General features: G+C 33.8%; 1 protein-coding gene across 3 annotated transcripts in view; it reads left to right on the top strand.

The window, feature by feature from the left end:
• LOC100535636 (protein shisa-9) overlaps positions 1-18910 on the top strand; it is a 121613-nt gene that overhangs the window by 78520 nt on the left and 24183 nt on the right. Inside the window, exon 4 of one of the 3 annotated variants that reach the window (XM_073944425.1) lies at positions 11708-12358. The exons of the other annotated variants lie outside the window; for them this stretch is intronic. Within the exon in view, the coding sequence (XP_073800526.1) occupies positions 11708-11715 (8 nt within the window). The 3' untranslated portion in view covers positions 11716-12358. Of the gene's footprint in view, positions 1-11707; positions 12359-18910 lie in introns of those variants that run through there. 3 annotated transcript variants of the gene reach the window in all.

The raw sequence follows: 18910 nt of genomic DNA, 5'->3' as shown, positions 1-18910 counted from the left end.
TGTAAGCGGAAAAAAATACAAAAACATGAATCACACTATACAGAAAACTAATAATTTACAGCTAATTTCTACAGTGTGGTTTTTGTGATAAAATATTATTCTTAACAGTAACTTTACTTTTTATGCAAGTTTTAATAGTTTATCTTAATTTACAGTAAATTTTAAAGTAAACTGTACACTTTAAAACCCGGTAAGCAAAGTTAGCTCTAACTGTTTGAGGAAACCGATTGCAGAAAACCATTTAAGTTTTGAAACCCAAATGGTTTGTGTGTTATGATCTCCAGCGATCTATTCCTGACAGATTGCAGGTGAACTACAGATGTGTTAAAGAACTACAAATCAATGAGATTTACTGTATGTTAAGACTAATATTATACAGCTTTGCCAATAAATACCGTTTAAGTCAGAATTATTAAACCCCCTTTAAGAGTAATGACATTTTTTCTTCTAGAGAAAGTCTTATTTGTTTTTCAGCTAGAATAAAAGGAGTTTTTAATTTTTTAAAAAACATTTTAAGGTCAAAATTATAAGCCCCTTTAAGCTATTTTTTCAATAGTCTACAGAATAATCCATCGTTATACAATAACTTGCCTAATTACCCTAACCTGCCTAGTTAACCCAATTAACCTAGTAAAGCCTTTAAATGTCACTTTAAGCTGTATAGAAATGTCTTGAAAAATATCTAGTCAAATATTATTTACTGTCATCGTGGCAAAGATAAAATAAATCAGTTATTAGAAATGAGTTATTAAAATTATTATGTTTAGAAATGTGTTTAAAAAAATCTTCTCTATGTTAAACAGAAATTAGGGGACAAAATAAACAGGGGGGCTAATAATTCGTTGGGGAGGGGGAGGATAATTCTGACTTCAGCTGTACATTAACAAGCAAACTGTATGAAATTAAAATAAAATCAAAAATCAATTGAAAAAACTACAATAAAGTAAGGTATAGCACATTTTAATAAATACATGTAAATATGAACTGTATGATGGTAGGATGTTAATAATTCTTCACTGGGATGTTTTGCTCTGGCAGGATCTCAAGGCTATTAAAGGCCTTTGTATTTCTCCTAATTAATAAGATTATTACAGCATGACCTTCTGCATACAGCATGTTACTGCGGAAAGGTCATCTTAGAAAAGGTGGAATCTCAAGAGGGACAAAAATCACAAGTGCTCCAGAACAAAAAAAGATCAAATAAAGTGTTTGAGGGATCCTTGAAGGTCAGTAAAAAAGGACAATATTTGGACATGTGTTTGCGTGGTGTAGCAGGACAATATTTGAAATCAATGCTTTAAATAAAGGCCACTGCACAGCAGAAACAGTGAGGACTGTTCATGGATGTCGGCAGTCACACACGAGGCTTGCTAACTGGCTAATGCATTTTAGAAAATAAAAAATAAATATATGACTGATTAAAAAAAATGTATTATAATAAAGTATACATGTAAAAAAATATATACATGATAATGTGTAATTAAAAATTATCTACATATTTACCAATTATATGAAATATTATGCAGAAATAGAAACTGATTCTGATCTATCTATCCATCCATCTATCAAAACTGTTAATATGAATATAAAATATTTAAAAATAAAATGACAATTAATGAAATGAATAAATTGCTTTTATTCATTTATTATGATTTCTTTTATGTGGCCTAATTGCTGCTGAAGTTTTTGCTTTTGCATTGAATAAAAGTATATTTAAAGTTTTTCTCAATTGCTTTGGCACATTTTTCAAAACAGACTTAACATTCTCTAAACTGCAAGTGCAAATCTCAAAACTGTTTGCTGGATTTTCTAAACTTTATTGCATGTTTGCAAAATTTAGTTTTGTTACCCAAAACCTTTCATTCATGCTTCAAACCCTAGTTATTGTCTTACTAATTTGGCCAAGGCCACCAAAACATAAAGTTTATTTGTCCTCATTTGAGAATGATTAGTTGTTTTTCACCATGACAGTCAACCATGGAAATTAAGTTTTAAAAAAAATCAGATATTTGTTAAGAAAAGTCAATAGTACATAGAAAAAATGAACGTTTGTGTTTAAGCAGTACACATATTTGTGTACAAATGTATTACATGCAAAGTGCAATCTTGTTTGTCCAATTACTCTATTGTATAGTTCCTTTTTCTTATGTTACCACAAATACAAAAAAAAATAAATAAATAAAAAATTCTTGGTGGACATTCTGTCACTCTTGTTGGTCTTGCCAGAGATTACACTTACTCCCATTACTCTTCCACAAGCATGTTACTGCAGTTCAGAATTGTGAATGCAGTGATTGTGTTGTGGGCAATATATACAGTTGAAGTCAGAATTATTACCAACCTTTATAAACTTATTGTTTTGAAAAATATTACAGTTTTTCTTGTTTACTTTGACCTGGTTAAAGAAACTAAGTTCCACTTCATTTTCATTATCACTATCCCAGCAGAGCAGAAGACAGGTCTTGCAAATGTGTAAACCCTTTCTCATTGGGTTGACACATTTTCCGCACCATTTTTCAAAACAGTTAACACGGGTGTCATTCAAGCAGTCCAAACTTCATTGTTTTAGCTTTGGTAACCAAACAGAAACCATCTATTCCTAACCATTAGAAACCACCAAGATCCGTATGAATTCAATGAAGCACCGATTTGACACTCCTTCACACAAATCTCCACTTAGCTATCAGTCTGCAAACATTAAAATGGTGGAAGGTCTGTGTTGTTCTGTGCCAGCATGGATGGAGGAGGTCAATAGTGGCTATTTCCTATACTCCTAATATATTTGACTGTATATTGGTTTACATGTGTTTTCTCTAATATTTACAATATTTTATTAGTTTTTTTTCTTTTTTCTGCTTCTTTCTGCTACTTTTTTCTTTTTTAAATTTTCTTTTTCTTTTTCTTTTTTTTTTTTACGGTATTTTAGTTTTCAGCCACAGTTTGAAAAATGTCATGAATTCAATATAAGTTTAATCAAAGCATTTCTTATTCTTAATCCAATTCTTTGCAAAAAGGCCAATTTGACAGCCCAAATAGAATTCACACTGAGTTCTGTATTTTGTTTTTTGTTGTCCATTGTCTAATGAATAATTGAAAGAGCTCATATACTTGTTTGCAAGTTGTGTTGTTTGAAGGTAAAACTAGCTTTTGTTGCATATTTTAAATGTTTTGACACGGTATGTGCATTTTGCAAGCATAATGTTTCATTTTGACCATGAGTGCCGCTGTTTAGGCCTGTGTGTTAACTTTTTTGAAAATGTGGAGTTTCAGTTGACGGCTGCATCAAAGCAAACAAGAAAAACTGTAAATCGAGAATTGAGCCATAGCAATTGAGAAAAACTGTAACATATTCATTTAAAAAAAACTTACTCTAAATGAAAACTATTATATACTAACATTTCAAAACATTTATTTTAAATAAAACATCAAATAAATAACATTTCAATTAAAATAAATATAGATCTAATGGCCAAATAATTTGAATCTAAAATACACCAATACTATTGTGCATTCCCTCCACTCATTTGCCAAAGTTAACAAAAAACAACCTGCACTGTGCTTTGGTCAGTGATCATTTCAGTAAAAGTTACTTCCGAGCATTTTGGAGGGATCGAAGTCTCAATGTCGTCGCCATTGCAATTTAGCACCAGGAAGCTTCCTTCCTGAAAATGCATCAATCATAAAGCTGTAGCAGAATGTGTCAATCAAACATTGCATTGATGCCAGTGTGAAAGGAGTATGATTGAAGGGGAAAGAGAAAAGTACAACAGTGAATGACAGTGACGTGAAGAGAAAGAGAGAGAGAAAGAGAAGGACAGAGAGAGATCAGGTCGAGATATGCTTTTTAGGAAATGGAGTGGAAAGCCCGAATATACGAAAAAACTCAGAACAGTGGAAAATATTGCCCTTTCAACCTCTCTCCTTCCATCTAAAAGAGGTTTAAATGTCAGAAGGCAGATAGTACATGTGGTCTGAGCAGAGACAGCGAAATGTCAAGCAGAGCAGGATGACGTATGTATGCATGTTTCTGTTAATACCCGTCTTTAACCCCTGAATGCATACTGCTCTTTTGCTGTATTTTTCATCTGGTATTCCAGAAATTATGCAATTTGAGGGTTAGATCACTCTTGAATTAAAATGTGTCATTATTATTTACTCTCCCTCATGTCCTTCAGAATTGCAAAGCACAAAAGCATAAGGTGAATTGAAACTTTTAAGCCTCAAAAAAGGATGATAAAAGTCTCCCTGAAGGCATATGAAATCCTTTAGTGTGCTCAGAACTATCAATGTCTGACTTAAAAAAATAAATCATTTATTTAAAGAAAAGTCTGATTCATATCTTGACTGCTAGAGGAAAAGATTATCAGTCAATAAAAAGATGTTTCTTGAACAAGATTATTGTATTTTGGTGCTATTTTTGGTGGAATGGTAGAAAAGTGATGAAAGAATTTTATATTTCGGATGAAAAAATAAGGTGTCTATAAGTGCATAGTCTAAAGCACATGGCCTAAAAGCATTAAGGGCATCCAAATCCATTTTTGCGATTTTAAGGATGGAAAAATACACTCTGTGCCCTGGCGCATGGTCTTACAGGGTTGTGCTTATTCTCTTGATGACTTATGGGTGTGAGTTATGGGTGTGTAATACTGTGCATTAAACCAATCAGAGACTCATCTCCCATTCCTTTTAGTCACTTGCATCGTGCTATGTGGCGCATTTGCTATTTACATGGTGGACTTTGTAAGTGGAAAAACTGAACGCTTTCCTAGCGAGAAAATAGGTAAACCATCTGCAGAGCGAGGATGAAGAACAAGCCTCCTCCATTCGGCCTCTATCTCTTTACTTTACTTTTACTCTTTACTCCTTTACTTTCAAGTCCAAAAAGTGGCGCAAATGGATTTACTATTTAAAAACGTGGTGCAAAAAGTGAAAGTTAGGGTTGCGCTGTCTAAAAACAACAACAACAAATTGCGTCAAACACATCTTGCGTCTCATTGCACTGGGGAAGAACCTTTTTTGCTCTCAAAAGAACCTTCTTATGAAAAGTCCTTTAAAGATTTTTTTTTTCATAATGTGAAGAACATTTTCATATATTTTCTTAAAAAAAAAAAAAAAAAACATTTTTGCCTGAAGAAACTATTATGGATTGAAAGGGTTCTACATTGTAAAATTGCTGGGTAAATTCAACTCAAATAAAAAAAAAAAATTTTGCCCTACCGCTGTTAAAGAAATATATATATTTTTACTGACTTTATTTAGTTGATTCAAATTAACTTTTAAAATGATTGCAATTTACACCAATCAAACTGACTAAAAATGTTTAAATTAAGTAAAAAAAAAACATTTATTTTATGTCTTATTTTACGGTGTTGAATTTACTGGTAACAACAGTTTAGTTTACAACCCACAAAGTACTGTGTAAGTACAGTGAAACAACTGTGTACTTTTGTATAATATAGTAAGTATACAGTATATAATAAAATAAGTATAAAGAACGTATGTGTAGGTATGAGGGAACGAACTGTAATGCTCGGGTAATAATAGGGGGAAACAACCAGATATGCAACGCAAAAAGTACCATGTAAGTATATTAAATTTGTGTACTTTTCTATAAATTGTTAAGGAGCAAACCATAATGTTTGGGTAATAAGGGAGTAACAAAAGATATTTAGCATGCAAAGATCAATGTAAGTATATTAAATTTATGGTGGACTATTCTAGAAAGTGCAAAGGAACAAACTGATTGGGTAATTAGAGGGTAACAAGACATTCAAAACACAAAAAACCAGCAACCTTCTTGCTGTGAGGTGACAGTGCTAATTACAGAGCCACCAAACCTTTATCTGTTTCATATTCAAAAAAGTTAGTATTAATAATGTTTCCCCCAATAATTCAGTGCAGTGGACTGAAAGGTGTGTGCATGAGTGTGCTTGAGTTTAAATCTAATCTGGTACAGTTTTTGACTTTCCAAAACTGATGTGGACCAAACAGACAAGCTGTAGGCGGGATGTGTGAGTGTCAGACTCATAGTTTGACCTTCGTACATGTGACAGATGTTTCAGGATGTCCTCAATTCCAGCTGCTTTGTAATGCTCTGTTGAAAAAAGACAGTCAAATCCTGCAAAAGCTGCACTGTCAGTAGTAGAGCTTTGCTTTCAATTGATGCACACTAGACCAGTTTAAGTATTTCTAAACCTGTCAAAACTTTAACAGAAAAAAATATCAAATGAATAATTTACAAAACCCAATGTCATGCCAATGTATTTCTTCTGTGGAAAAAAAAGAGAAATTAGGAAAACTATCTAGTAGAACATCAATCCATCCAAAGTAAACAGAGGCTTCAAGCCAAAAACAGTAAATGAATAAACAAGCAGGCAAACAAAAGCACTAAAAAGTGATCTATATGACTTGCGCACTTAAGAAATCAGAATATTATGGAGCCCCTTTGTTTCCACAAAAATATTGCTCTTCTTGCAATATTGCTCTTCTTGCTAATATTTATCTTGCAAAATTAAGATCTAAAAAGCCCTTTAAATCAAGAACTGCATTCCACTGAGAAACTTTGCACTCTCACAAAACAAACATTTAGCTTATCTTGCAAACATATTTTGCTTCCCAAAAATCTGTGCATTTGTTGCCCAAATTCTTTCTTTCTCTCTCTTAAAAATGTACTAACTTTTTATTGCACTGTCTTGCAATGCATTGATTTGCATTCCCATTATAAAGACTTGACCACTTAAATATACTATATAAATGGTTTTTTCCACCAATAGAGAATGGGAATCTACACAATGACAAATTGCATTCTGCCAATTTTCTGGCATGCTCAGGAGCGCACAATGCAAACAACGCAAATCAGCAAAGAAAAAGCTGTCTGTTTTAAAGGAATTCTTAAAAAAAAAAATATAAAAATTATAAACACTCTGAATAAAATAGACTAATGTGTAAATAGTTTTATATTTAAAATGCTCTTTGTGTGTTTTAGAATGCTAAAAATATTCATTCCAGTGGAGTGGAGGTAGAGAAGCACCAATAGAGAGGATCAAATAAATGAACCAACTTAGCTATTTATATGATTTTCTTCTTTATTGCTGCTTACAGTGTATTGATAATTAGTGTATGATATAAGATAAATGGGAATCAGGCTGTCATGAATGCTTTGAGCTGTGGTGGCACATTCCTTGGGTGCTCCATATAGGCATGATCTACCTTCATTAGGCATTTGTATCCTTTTTAGTACAACATGGAAATACCAGCTTGATCTAGTTATACCACCCCTAAACCTACCTCTCATTGGCTATAAAAAGAAAAAAACTCCATGATTTAAACAGAATCTTCTTTTCTTTTTAATGTCATAGTAAAAATCAGTAATTTTTTTTTTTTATATTTCCCAAATGATGTTTGACAGAGCAAAGACATTTTTACAGTATGTCTGATAATATTTTTTTCTTCTGGAGAAAGTGTTATTTGTTTTATTTTGGCTAGAACAAAAGCAGTTATTAATTTTCCAAACACCATTTTAAAGACAAAATGATTAGCCCCTTTAAGCACTTTTTTGATAGTATGCAGAACAAACCTTTGTTATACAATGACTTGCCTGTTTACCCTTACCCGCCTAGTTAACCTAATTAACCTAGTTAAGCCTTTAAATGTCACTTTAAGCTGTATAGAAATGTATTAAAAATATCTAATCAAATATAATTTACTGTCATCATGGCAAAAATAAAATAAATCAGTGATAATCAGTGATAGTGGTAAATAAGTTATTAAAACTACTATGTTTAGAAATGTGTTGAAAAACCTGCCCTCTGTCAAACAGAAATTGGGGAAAAAAATAAACAGAGGGGCAAATAATTCTGACTTCAACTGTATATGGTAAATAACCATCAATTAATTTTCCCAGATTTTTTCCTCTTAAATAACATTAAAGTACACATTAAAGTTTTACGTTACATCTAATGTTGATAAATGATGTTTATTGCGTTAATTGTATGTGTTGCCATCCTTTTTGAATGACACTGAGCATCTTCTATATATCAATATTTCTTTGCTTGTAGACAACAGACAACCCACCAGATCATGTCATTTGCCAGTTAGAAAAATGCATAGTATTTTATAACACTACAATTCCAAATGAAAAACTACATCATATCTACCACGTTCCCGTTGTGTAGCAAGCAAAACTCATGTGCTTTGCCCTAAAGTGACTACTGTATGCTTTGAGGTTGGCCAGTGTGGTGCAGGAATTACACTTTTTACTAAAACTTACTTGCATGTTATTTCAGACCAAATATTCAGACTAGCATGGTAAACAATTTTTAATTGGATAAACATTTTTTAGTCTTATGCTTTAAACGGTATATAAAAATACATATAAATACATTTAGATCATTTACTTTAATCATTACTGTTGGAATGTTACTGTTGGCACCTTTAAGTTAGGTAGGTGTTGGAATTTCAAAACATTGGTATATGACAACTTATTATTATTATTATTTTTTTTACAAAGTGTTGTAAATTACATAAAATTTACAAATGTCTTTTTCGTTAATACCGTATTTTTAATGGTTAAATTCCTGCAACCACGTCTGCCGTTTATTACCATATTTGTTTTACAATGTATTAATGAGATTGTGCAAATAATACAAATTAGCCACTACATCAAACATTTACAAACTGCCGTGAGATTTCATTTAAAATACATATTCAAATATTATTTTCATATATTTCTGCAAATAAAGTCATACAGTACAGTTTGTAATATCTTGAAGGTGAACAAACAATGACAGAATTGCCATTCTTGACTAAACTTAAAAGCACAGAGCCTCCTATGACTTGAACCTCCTCCAGTACACCCCTGAAACTAAACTCATACATGCCAGTTTATCTGTAAATAACTACAACAAACAACACTCAGTTGGTCTCCAACATGCGTTCACAGTGACAGCATCAGCACATCATGATAGAGAAGAGGAAGCCAGTGAAGGTTATGCAGTGTGACAGTAGAGCAGCTGGTCTCTGTGTTAGACATCATACATGCCTTCATCTCTCCCTCCGTCCTGTCTTTTCTCATCCCTGTCTTTATTCCCTCTAAAAAAAAAAACCCCTCATCTTCCTTTTGTTATCCGATTTCTGCAGTATTCAACAATGTTTGCCTCTCTTTATCTTTTTTTCCCTTCTTTTTCATTCTGGCTTTAGTATTTGGTCCAATTAGAGAGCTGCATGAGCAACACCCCTCCTCTGCTGATACAACGTGCCAGTCCGACTGTGCTCACTATACAGGGTCGTACCATTTTAAAAGCAGAGAGGGGGGATAAGGAATGGAGGTGGTTTGAAGGTCAGAAAGCTGCTGGTGTGTGTAAGAGCATCAATCAGGTTTAACTGAGCAGGTTCTCTCTCTCTTTCTCACACACATACACACACGATTGCTTCGCAAGCACTTTGTAGAGATTAGGTCAGGCTGTGCTGCTGAGTGAATGAATTGCATTGTACTGCGCGCACACACACTGATCTCTTTCACACAAACTCCAACACACATGGAGTCACAGACACTCAGTGCATATGAATTGTGTTGTTTCATCAGCGATTTAAATGGCTGGGCTATACTTACTGCTGATTGCTCTATCTGCTATATGGGATCTGATGATACACAGACATCAAGTCTGGGGAGTCTCTTTAATTTCCTGTGCTGATAATGATGTTATGCTTTGCATTTGCATGCATGTGCACGTGTGTGTATGGCATTTTTTTACAAGCCGCTTGTGGTTCTAGTGGAATATGTGTCATTAAATTAGTTCCAGTCCATTGAGAAGTGGAAAAATAAAACCTTTGTGGCTCTGGCAGGGCAGCCGCATATAGACTGTGTGTAAATGTGTGTGACAGTCTAAATCTACCCTTGTGGATCAATAAAGTGCCTTTCTATCTATCTATGAACACTGATCATATTATACCATGTTTATTAACATGTTAATTAAACAGCCAGATGCAAAAATGCATGGTTAGGTACTGTTACAGAATGTTTAGACAGAAAGAATACCATGAAATTTACTGATTGCTTCTACCATTTCACTATTCACTACCCACCACACTGTAAAAAATTACTCAAGGGGGTGTTAAATACCACCCAAGAAAATCAGTTAAAGTTTAATTAAGTTTATGAGTTAGCATCTAAAATGCAACATAATGGGTACATTCTACCTACACTATCTATTTTTTAACAGTAAAAAAATGCAACACTTAAAAAATGAGTAAAGTATACTCTTAAAATTTTGCTTTGGTACCGCAAATTGCGCATGCGTCAACATCCAGGAGGGAATCGCGGGGTCGCCATTTTCCATGTCATTGCCAACGTGGTGGGACGGCAATTGAATTACAGGTAAGTTTTATTTAACTTGTTGCAAATGTTAAGTTGTGCAACGTTAAAATCAACCAGAAGATTATAATCTGCGCGCTTCTCTTTGTTGTCGACACCACAGTGACAGATTCACATTTTAGAATTTGTGGTCAGTCAAATTAGCATTTAAATTTTAATTGCCCAGTACTCGCACCTGCTAATGTGAATAAACATCTATATCACTTAATTATAGTAGTTTTCATCATTGTCAATGTCTGAAATTTATAAACAGCGAAGCTACTCCACTCCAGTGTTTGAACTTGAGGTAATGGTCGTTCTCAAATGATTCGTTCATGTTGAATGAATCTTTAATGGCACTCGAGAAGAACATGATATACGCTTTGCTTGAGTGAATGCTTCAGCTGTTTGAACTTATTTTTGATTCGCGAAGAACGACGTGAAGCAAAAGTGTGCTAAATATAAAATCGACATCCTGTGGCCAGATCCAGAGGAAACACTACTGATCTATACCAGCATCTTCAAAATCGAAAATCGCACTGCAATCATAATATTTATCAGAAAAACCGCAATTAGGTTTTTTTCTCAAAATCGTGTAGCCCTAGTTTCAAGGTATTCGAATGATTACACATAGTTTAATTTTCCTTATTGAACATTGTGCTTAAAGAATTACTCCACATTCATAAAAAAATGTCACGATAATTTACTCATCCCCATGTAATGTGGGAATAATTACATTTGCAATGTAATTATCTGCGAACACATCTGCGCTAAGGCAATGGCTAACAGAAAGTGCTCTAATGTTTGGGTTACATTTCACAAAGGTTCATGAGGACGGATATGGAGGACCAGAAATTACCTAAGTATAAATAAATAAATGAATAAATGCAGAAATAAATAAATGTAAAAATACATAAATTAATAAATAAATGCATGTAGAAATACATAAATAAATAAATGTATAAATAGATAAATGTATTTATAAATAAATTAATTCAATGCTGAAATAAATAAATGTAGAAATACATAAATTAATAATTTTGTGTTAAAGTGTCATTTTTAATTTAGCTATTTTGGTACCATTTGTGTTATGCTACGTTTATTTCTACATTTATTTGTATTTCTATATTTATTTATTTTTACATTTATTTCTACATTTATTTATTTCTGTGTCCATATGTTATTGAGGTAGGCGGTCCTAACCCCTCTCAACGCATTGTATGTGGATAATACAATCATTGCTAATGATTTAACAGCGAATGCTCCAAGCGACGGCCTTTTGCTTTGTTTAAAACATGCTCTCGATGATTTAGTTCAGTTCAGTGCTGAAAAATGCTTTTTTTTTCTTTTTAACAGGAGGATGAACTTGAAGGCCACACAAATCACATAATGAAATTGGTAGTGATTAAAAACCCCACAGCTGAGGTGGACCCAGTGGATGTGTGTGTCATCATAGAGGGCAGCAGAGTGCTGAACGGTTGTGGGAACATAACCACAGCATGCACATTATTGATGGGACTTATCTATGCACTCAACCTTCAATATCCCAAAAACCTCAAGTACACTTTTGAAGTGTTCCAGAAACTGTTTTTGGAATTTGATGGAATGAAGCTGCTAAAAAAGATCCAAAGCCTCAGGTGTAAGCTAATGGAATGAGCTGGCTTCATCCAGTAAAGACACTGTTCTATATGTAAATAGTATTGTGTTCCAATTACAATTTTGTAAAATGTTTTATGAAGTTGTGTTGGGGGAAATTTAATGCACTTGTACCTAATTAGTGTTTTTTCAAATGTTTTTCAAAATGTTTAAGAAGTTGCATGCAATGCAAGTTATATGAAGTTATATTTTCCTAAAAATTGAATCTAAGAGCATTTTTTGTTTTGGTTTAAAAAAAAAGTTGGTGAAATGTTGGCATTTAAAAACGTACCTTTTTTGTACTTGCATTTTTTAATTACATTTTTTAAAGGTTTTTAAAAAATGTTTTGTCAATAAAAAAGCAATTGATGCAATCTCCTGCTTCTGACAATTTTTAAGTAAATTCAACCTTTAATGAAAAAATTATTTTTGATTATTCTTATTGGGTAATAATTAATAATAGTAAATTAGTAGATGGACTGATGCTTACTAACATAGAGTTAATGTTACTCAATTATTATAAGTAATAATTTATGTAATCTAATGTAAAATATTAGGTAGACCGTACCTAATTTTTTGCAGTTTGTCAGAGCTGTTAAATTGAGGTATTCTTTATATAAATATATAGTTTATAATCTAACCAAACAAAGTAAGTGCAAATTCTTACCTCAGTTTTATTGAGTAGATTCTATAGGTTGTTTTTTACAGTGCATTAAACCTACCCATACCACCAAACTTGTTCATAACCCAACCTCTATCCCAACTCAAAAGCACCACGTGTTCTCAAATACATTATAAACACATTAAGTACATTGTATTTATTTTTTTGATGCAAGTACATAGTAGTTAAGGACACTTAATATAAAGTGGGACCGTTAATGCTATATTTACTAACATGAACACACATTTATTACTGCATTTATTCATCTTTGTTAATGTTAGCTAATGTTATTTAACGTAAAAGTTGATATAAACTCATGGTGCATTAACTTATGTTAACAAGCACAGATTTGGATTTTAATAATACGTTAGTTAAGGTTAAAATATGAATAATAAATGCTTTATAATTCATACATAATGTTAGTAAATACATTAACTAACAAAAACTAATAACCATTATTCTAAAGTGTTACAAAAATAAGTTAGTTTGACTAATAAAAAAGTACCATATTAAACTTTTTTCAACATTGATAATAATAACAAATGTGTATTAAGCAGCAAATGAATAGCAGTTACAAATTCTTGAATAAATTATATATTAAAAGTCTTGTGAAGTGCTTTGAAATATGCATTTTTATTTGATGTTTAACGTTACAATCTCAACCGGAAAACGAAGAGAGGGTGGGACATAGTGTAGCTCCCCCCTTAAAAAAAACAAAAGTGTTTTGTTTATTTACCGGTCTGTCAGTGAGAGAGGTTGAGCTCAAGCGCATGAAATGAAAAGCAAATGAAAAGTGTCTTAAAGGGGGCATGTCAGATACTAGAGAGCATTTGATTGGTTATGATTTGATGAAAAATTTAAGTATGATGTCACCAGAACAAAACTGTTGATCCATTTAGGCTGAAGTGAACTTTGAACTTTGAACTTTGTACTAATATTTCAGTGTTTTGTTTTTAAAGTTTTAATATTTTGATCAAATAAATGTTGGTGAGCAAGCAGAGACCTAAAAAAACTTTTAAAAATTTGACTTTGAATGATACCGACCACTAACAGTATAACGATATTCAAAAGAAACTCCAGATGCACCTGATCAATGTTACCCTGATGAAGGCAAGTGTTTGTTGAAATGCGTTGGAACAGTTTTAAGGAATAGCCACGTCAATAAAGGTTTTTTAACAGTATTTCCACACTTTCGAGTGCCTCGGACTAATTTTTGCTGTTTATTCTGACAATCCGTCACCCAAGGACCACCGACACATTATTTAAGCTACTGTACCTATGAGCACTTTTTGTTTGATTTTAGATTTTCATATCGACCACTAAATTTCGAATTTCCATCCATCTTTCCAGATCTTTGCGCAGCTTGCATTAAGGGACCACATGCTAATACACTCACATGCACGCATGCACACACACACTTTTACTAGCTGTCAGTTACACGCTTCAGTCTGTGTTCTAACCCCCCAGATGTACATTACATCTTTCACTGAAACTCTAATGCTCAAGAATATGGAAAATAGCAGCAAAAAATATGCTAATTAATGCAAACATCTGCGTACTGCCATATCCCAATTGATCTGTCCTGCTTGATTCTGTTCCATATTGTTTGAGCTCGCTTTCCTTAATAAGCCTTTCCTGCTCTAACAAAGAAACCATTCATGATTGGCTACACAAGATAACACTGAGGAAATTAAACAAAGAACTAGGCTTTCATTCTTTCAGAAGGAAATGTGAGTGGCTCTTGTCCATCTTAAACTGGCTACAGCCTTCTAGGTGGTTTCCAGTGTGTTGCCATTTGGCTTCTAGGGTGATCTGGATGGTTGCCAGGGTGTTGCTACAGTATGCAGTTTGTTTTTGTTTCTGGACTTCATATACATATGAAATATATATGAATATACATACAGATATACTTATTACAAAGTCTTGTCACAAAGCTGTTCTTGACTGACTAATCCGTAATATGTACTGCATTTATCCAGTTTTCTTTCTGAAAGTTTTTCTGCACCAGACCGCACACCACACACCAGTGGATTGGTAGTTAGGAGACAGAGTGATGAAGCCAGTTATGACATGGGAATGGTTAGGAGGCCAGTGGCCAAATTTGACCTATATGCTGGGATTAAACCCCTACTCTTTTTCCTCTTTTTTAATGCCCACATAGAGTCAGGACCTCAGTATAGAGTCCCCATCAATATACTGGGGCATTAGGACCCACACAGACCACAGGTTCAGCACCCCCTGTTGGTCTCACAAACGGCAGCAAACTGGCTTTCCCATGTGGTCTCCCATACAGGTACTGATCAGGCACAGCCCTGCTTAGCTTCAGTGAGCTACCATGTGAGAGTTGCAGAGAGCTAGCAGCTGGTAGTTTCTATAGTGGCTCAGGTGGTTTTCACCAAGGTAGCCACATAATGGAGTTGTTTGCAAGCTCTGAATGATTTCCATTGTATTGTTGAGGTGGTCTCAAGGGTTTCCAAAATGTTGTAGTAAAAGCACAGCATTTAGACCAGATCACTGTTAGCTTATTTTGTTTAAAATTATGCTGATTTGCTAGAGAAATATCTTGGGTACCTTGAAGACAAGAGCAACAGACAATTTCTTTCAGTTTTTTATAAACAATGGCATATCCTAAAGTCCATTTGCACATATCTAACCATGTGTTTTTTTTTTTTTTACCAAAGGTGCTCACTAAGTTCTAAAACTCGATAGAAATCAAGTATTGAGTGTTTTTTTTTTTTACTTTTACTTATTTTAAATCTAATTCTTGTTCAAAAGCCAATGAATTGTCATGAACTTGTGATCACATTGTGTCTATTCTGGGCCACTAAAATTTGGCCTCTATGCAAGCCTCTGTATGTGTGTGTGTGTGCATGCATTAAAGTAGCTAAATGCATGTTGGCAGCAGTAAACTGTGTCAGGGTGTGTGCTTTGGCTCAGATCTGGGGCCAAATGGAGTTGTTTGACTAAAAAAGTTTGTGTGTATTAGAGAGCCAGCACAGGCACACAACCCATCACTGTCACTACTGATTATTCATCAAATTATATCAGAGGCAATTCAAGTCACTTTTAAATGTGTACTTGGAGAGGTGTGACAAAGGAGCAGTTTTTACACACACACTCACACAAACTCAATTCCACTTTTGAAGTGATAAACCAAGGCAATGCGGCCTTGTCTTCGTCTCACACTCCCTTGTGGCAGTCAACATTACTTTTGCATATTAGGTTATTTTACCCTTTCTTTCTTTCTTTCTTTCTTTCTTTCTTTCTTTCTTTCTCTCTCTCTCTCTCTCTCTCTCTCTCTCTCTCTCTCTCTCTCTCTCTCTCTCTCTCTCTCTCTCTCTCTCTCTCTCTCTCTCTCTCTCTCTCTCTCTCTATCTCTCTATCTCTCTCTCTTTGCTTTCTTTCTCTCTCTCTCATCCTTGCTGTAAAATGCTCTTCAAAGCCTTAAAGGGCTGGACAGTAATATTTAAAAAGCTAAATGAATATGCATGTTGATTGCGCTTTCTTCCTGAGCGGGATGATGTATTATTAATGAGACGTGGTGCGTTTTCTGTGGCGAGCCGTGTGTGTGTTTGATTGCATTTTCCCCTGAGGGACTGCCTTCCCTCAGAGAACACAAATCTCCAACTCCAGTCGAGCGGATCCACGCATGGATATCAAATGCTTTCTGTGCCGTACTCATTGTTCACTTCAGAAGCCACTCTACAAAAAGTTTTGTGAAGTCTGTCTGAAAAAGTAAAGCCGAGGCTCCTGTGGAATGGTCAAAACAGCAGGAAAACTCCTTTTATATGCTGCAAAGAGAGATGATTTAGTTTGCAAAGTTCAGCATACTTCCCTCTGTCTCTTAAGTGTGATTGGTCATTGATTCCTGACCTTTACATTCAGAAAGTGCTACAGGTTTCAGCTCTTTTAAGTGATTTCAAATTATGACTGGAATTTGAGTAGTCTGACTAAACAGAGAAGCAGTGAAGAGTCTCTACCCTGTGTTTAATAGATGTTTAATAGTCATTGAAACATAGACAGTTCGGCTAAAACGAGGCTACACTTGGGCTGTCAGTGAAAATCTAATAGACATCTAAAAATAGCCCGAAACTAGACTAGTCATCAAATAAACAGATTAGACAGACTTTATTTGTGTAGTCGATCATTTCTGTTTATTTGATGTCTTAGTCTTAGATGTTTATTAGATTTTTACTGACAGCCCAAATTTAGCCTTGTTTTAGCCATTAGCCATTAGCCAGATGTCTATTAGACATCTATTTGACATCTTTAAAAAATTTAAAATTATTGCCGGGTAGAGATGAAATCACTTAAATAAGTCTGAAAAATGGAATTAAGCCATGCTCTTTTTCATAATGTGTATTAACAATTTCACAATTTTATAAACAATTTAATTATATTCAAATACTTATTTATACTTAATAATTTAATAATAAGTTTTGTATATCAGTTAATCAAATAAAAATTAAAACAACAATCATCATAGTGACTAATCATAATGAACATAGTCTTTATTAATGAATAATTTATATTGGAATGTTTTATATTAAGATTTAAAAAACAAAACATCAAAAATAAAATAAGCTAAAAATAATAATGATATATAATATAATAAACACATTTATGACATTGATTAATATGTGTTATGATTATATTTCATAATATATAAAATATTTTATAATATTTAAGTATTTTTAAAATTATGTTTAGCTTAGGTTGATATTAAATATCAGTTAGCAGACTAATAATAATAATAATAATAATAATAATAATAATAATAATAATAATAATAATAATAATAATAATAAAAGCAATACTGGGTAATTGTCAAGTATGGAATAATGTACATCTAAGCAATTTTTCTTGGAGAATAAATCCTGACAGGCTTATCATCTATTAAGATTAAAGAGCTTTATTTAATTAAAACAATCAACTAGATGTATCTTATTCTGCTTATAAAGCAGCTACTTGCCCCAAAAGTAAACAAAACACTGATCTGAGCTGTAATAACTTACCTAATTAAATGTAAAATTTGCAGAAAGAAAACCGGCTGAATGCAGTACATATTGTTACGTCATACTCAATCGCAATGTGGCAGCAGACCATCAAGAATAGCCAGAATGGGTTGGCACAGCAGTGTAGTAATGTGGCCTCACAACCAGAAGGGCGCTGGTTCCAGCCTTGGCTGGGTCAGTTGGCATTTCTGTGTTTGTTTCTGTGTGGAGTTTGCATGTTCTCCCCGTGTTTCCTCTGGGTGCTCTGGTTTCCCCTACAATTCAAAGCCATGAGGTATAGGTAAATTGGGTAAACTAAATTGGCCATAGTGTTTGTGTGTGAATGCAAGAGAGTGTGGGGGTTTCTCAGTGTTGGGATGTGGCTGGACAGGCATCCACTGCGTAAAACATATGCTGGGTAGGTTGGGGGTTCATTCCGCTGTGGTGATCCCTGATTAATAAAGGGACTAAGCCGAAAAGAAAATGAATGAATGAATGAATGAATGAATAAATAAATGAATATATTCACGTCAAGATGATTTGTAGTACAGAGATAAGTGTTTTTAGTTTTAGCAGTTGTTATCCTGGGATAACATTAACTGTAATGCCATGATTGACCAATCAGAATCAAGTATTCCAGAGAGGCTTGTAATAAATATAAATAAAACAGGTTTTAGCCTCAGCCAAGCTTCTCTATGGCTCCGACAGTGACAATTCTATGACATATATCCAGTCCATTATATCCAGTCTAATGCAAATCCATTGGACTTCTTAGCCAATTCATTCCTTATCTAAGAATAATTGGATCCTTCGTGTACTTTCTAAGCCAGCGATGACAAAACACGTTGTGACTAACAAACAATTTGTAAACAGACAGAAATCAGCTGAGACTGAAATTGATCAATACGGCAGCTCTCAAAATGTTTCTAAATCCCTGAAGATTATTAACCAAATTGGTTTTCTACAACATTTTTCTCGTCTGTCCGTCCTTTGGTCAGTGTCCGCACCTCACCAGGTTACTCACTGCAGTTATCGTCATGCAGTTATTATTAATTATGACATAGACGTCAGACTCCCATGAGGAAGAGGGGCCGCGACGGAGAGCTACAGCTCGATAGCCATTTAGCAGTTCATTAAGTTACGTAATGCCAAGTCGAGAGGAGCGTGGGTCACCCACCCATCACTCCGTCATCTACAATGAAGAATGAGCAATGGAAAAAATAATGGAGTACAAAGAGAGTTAGGGCAACCAATATTTTTTAAAGGCCA

Source organism: Danio rerio, chromosome 3 (genome assembly GCF_049306965.1).
Source record: "Danio rerio strain Tuebingen ecotype United States chromosome 3, GRCz12tu, whole genome shotgun sequence".
NCBI lineage: Eukaryota > Metazoa > Chordata > Actinopteri > Cypriniformes > Danionidae > Danio > Danio rerio.
Note: the sequence above shows the minus strand (reverse complement) of the source record. Positions and strands in the feature narration are given on the sequence as shown.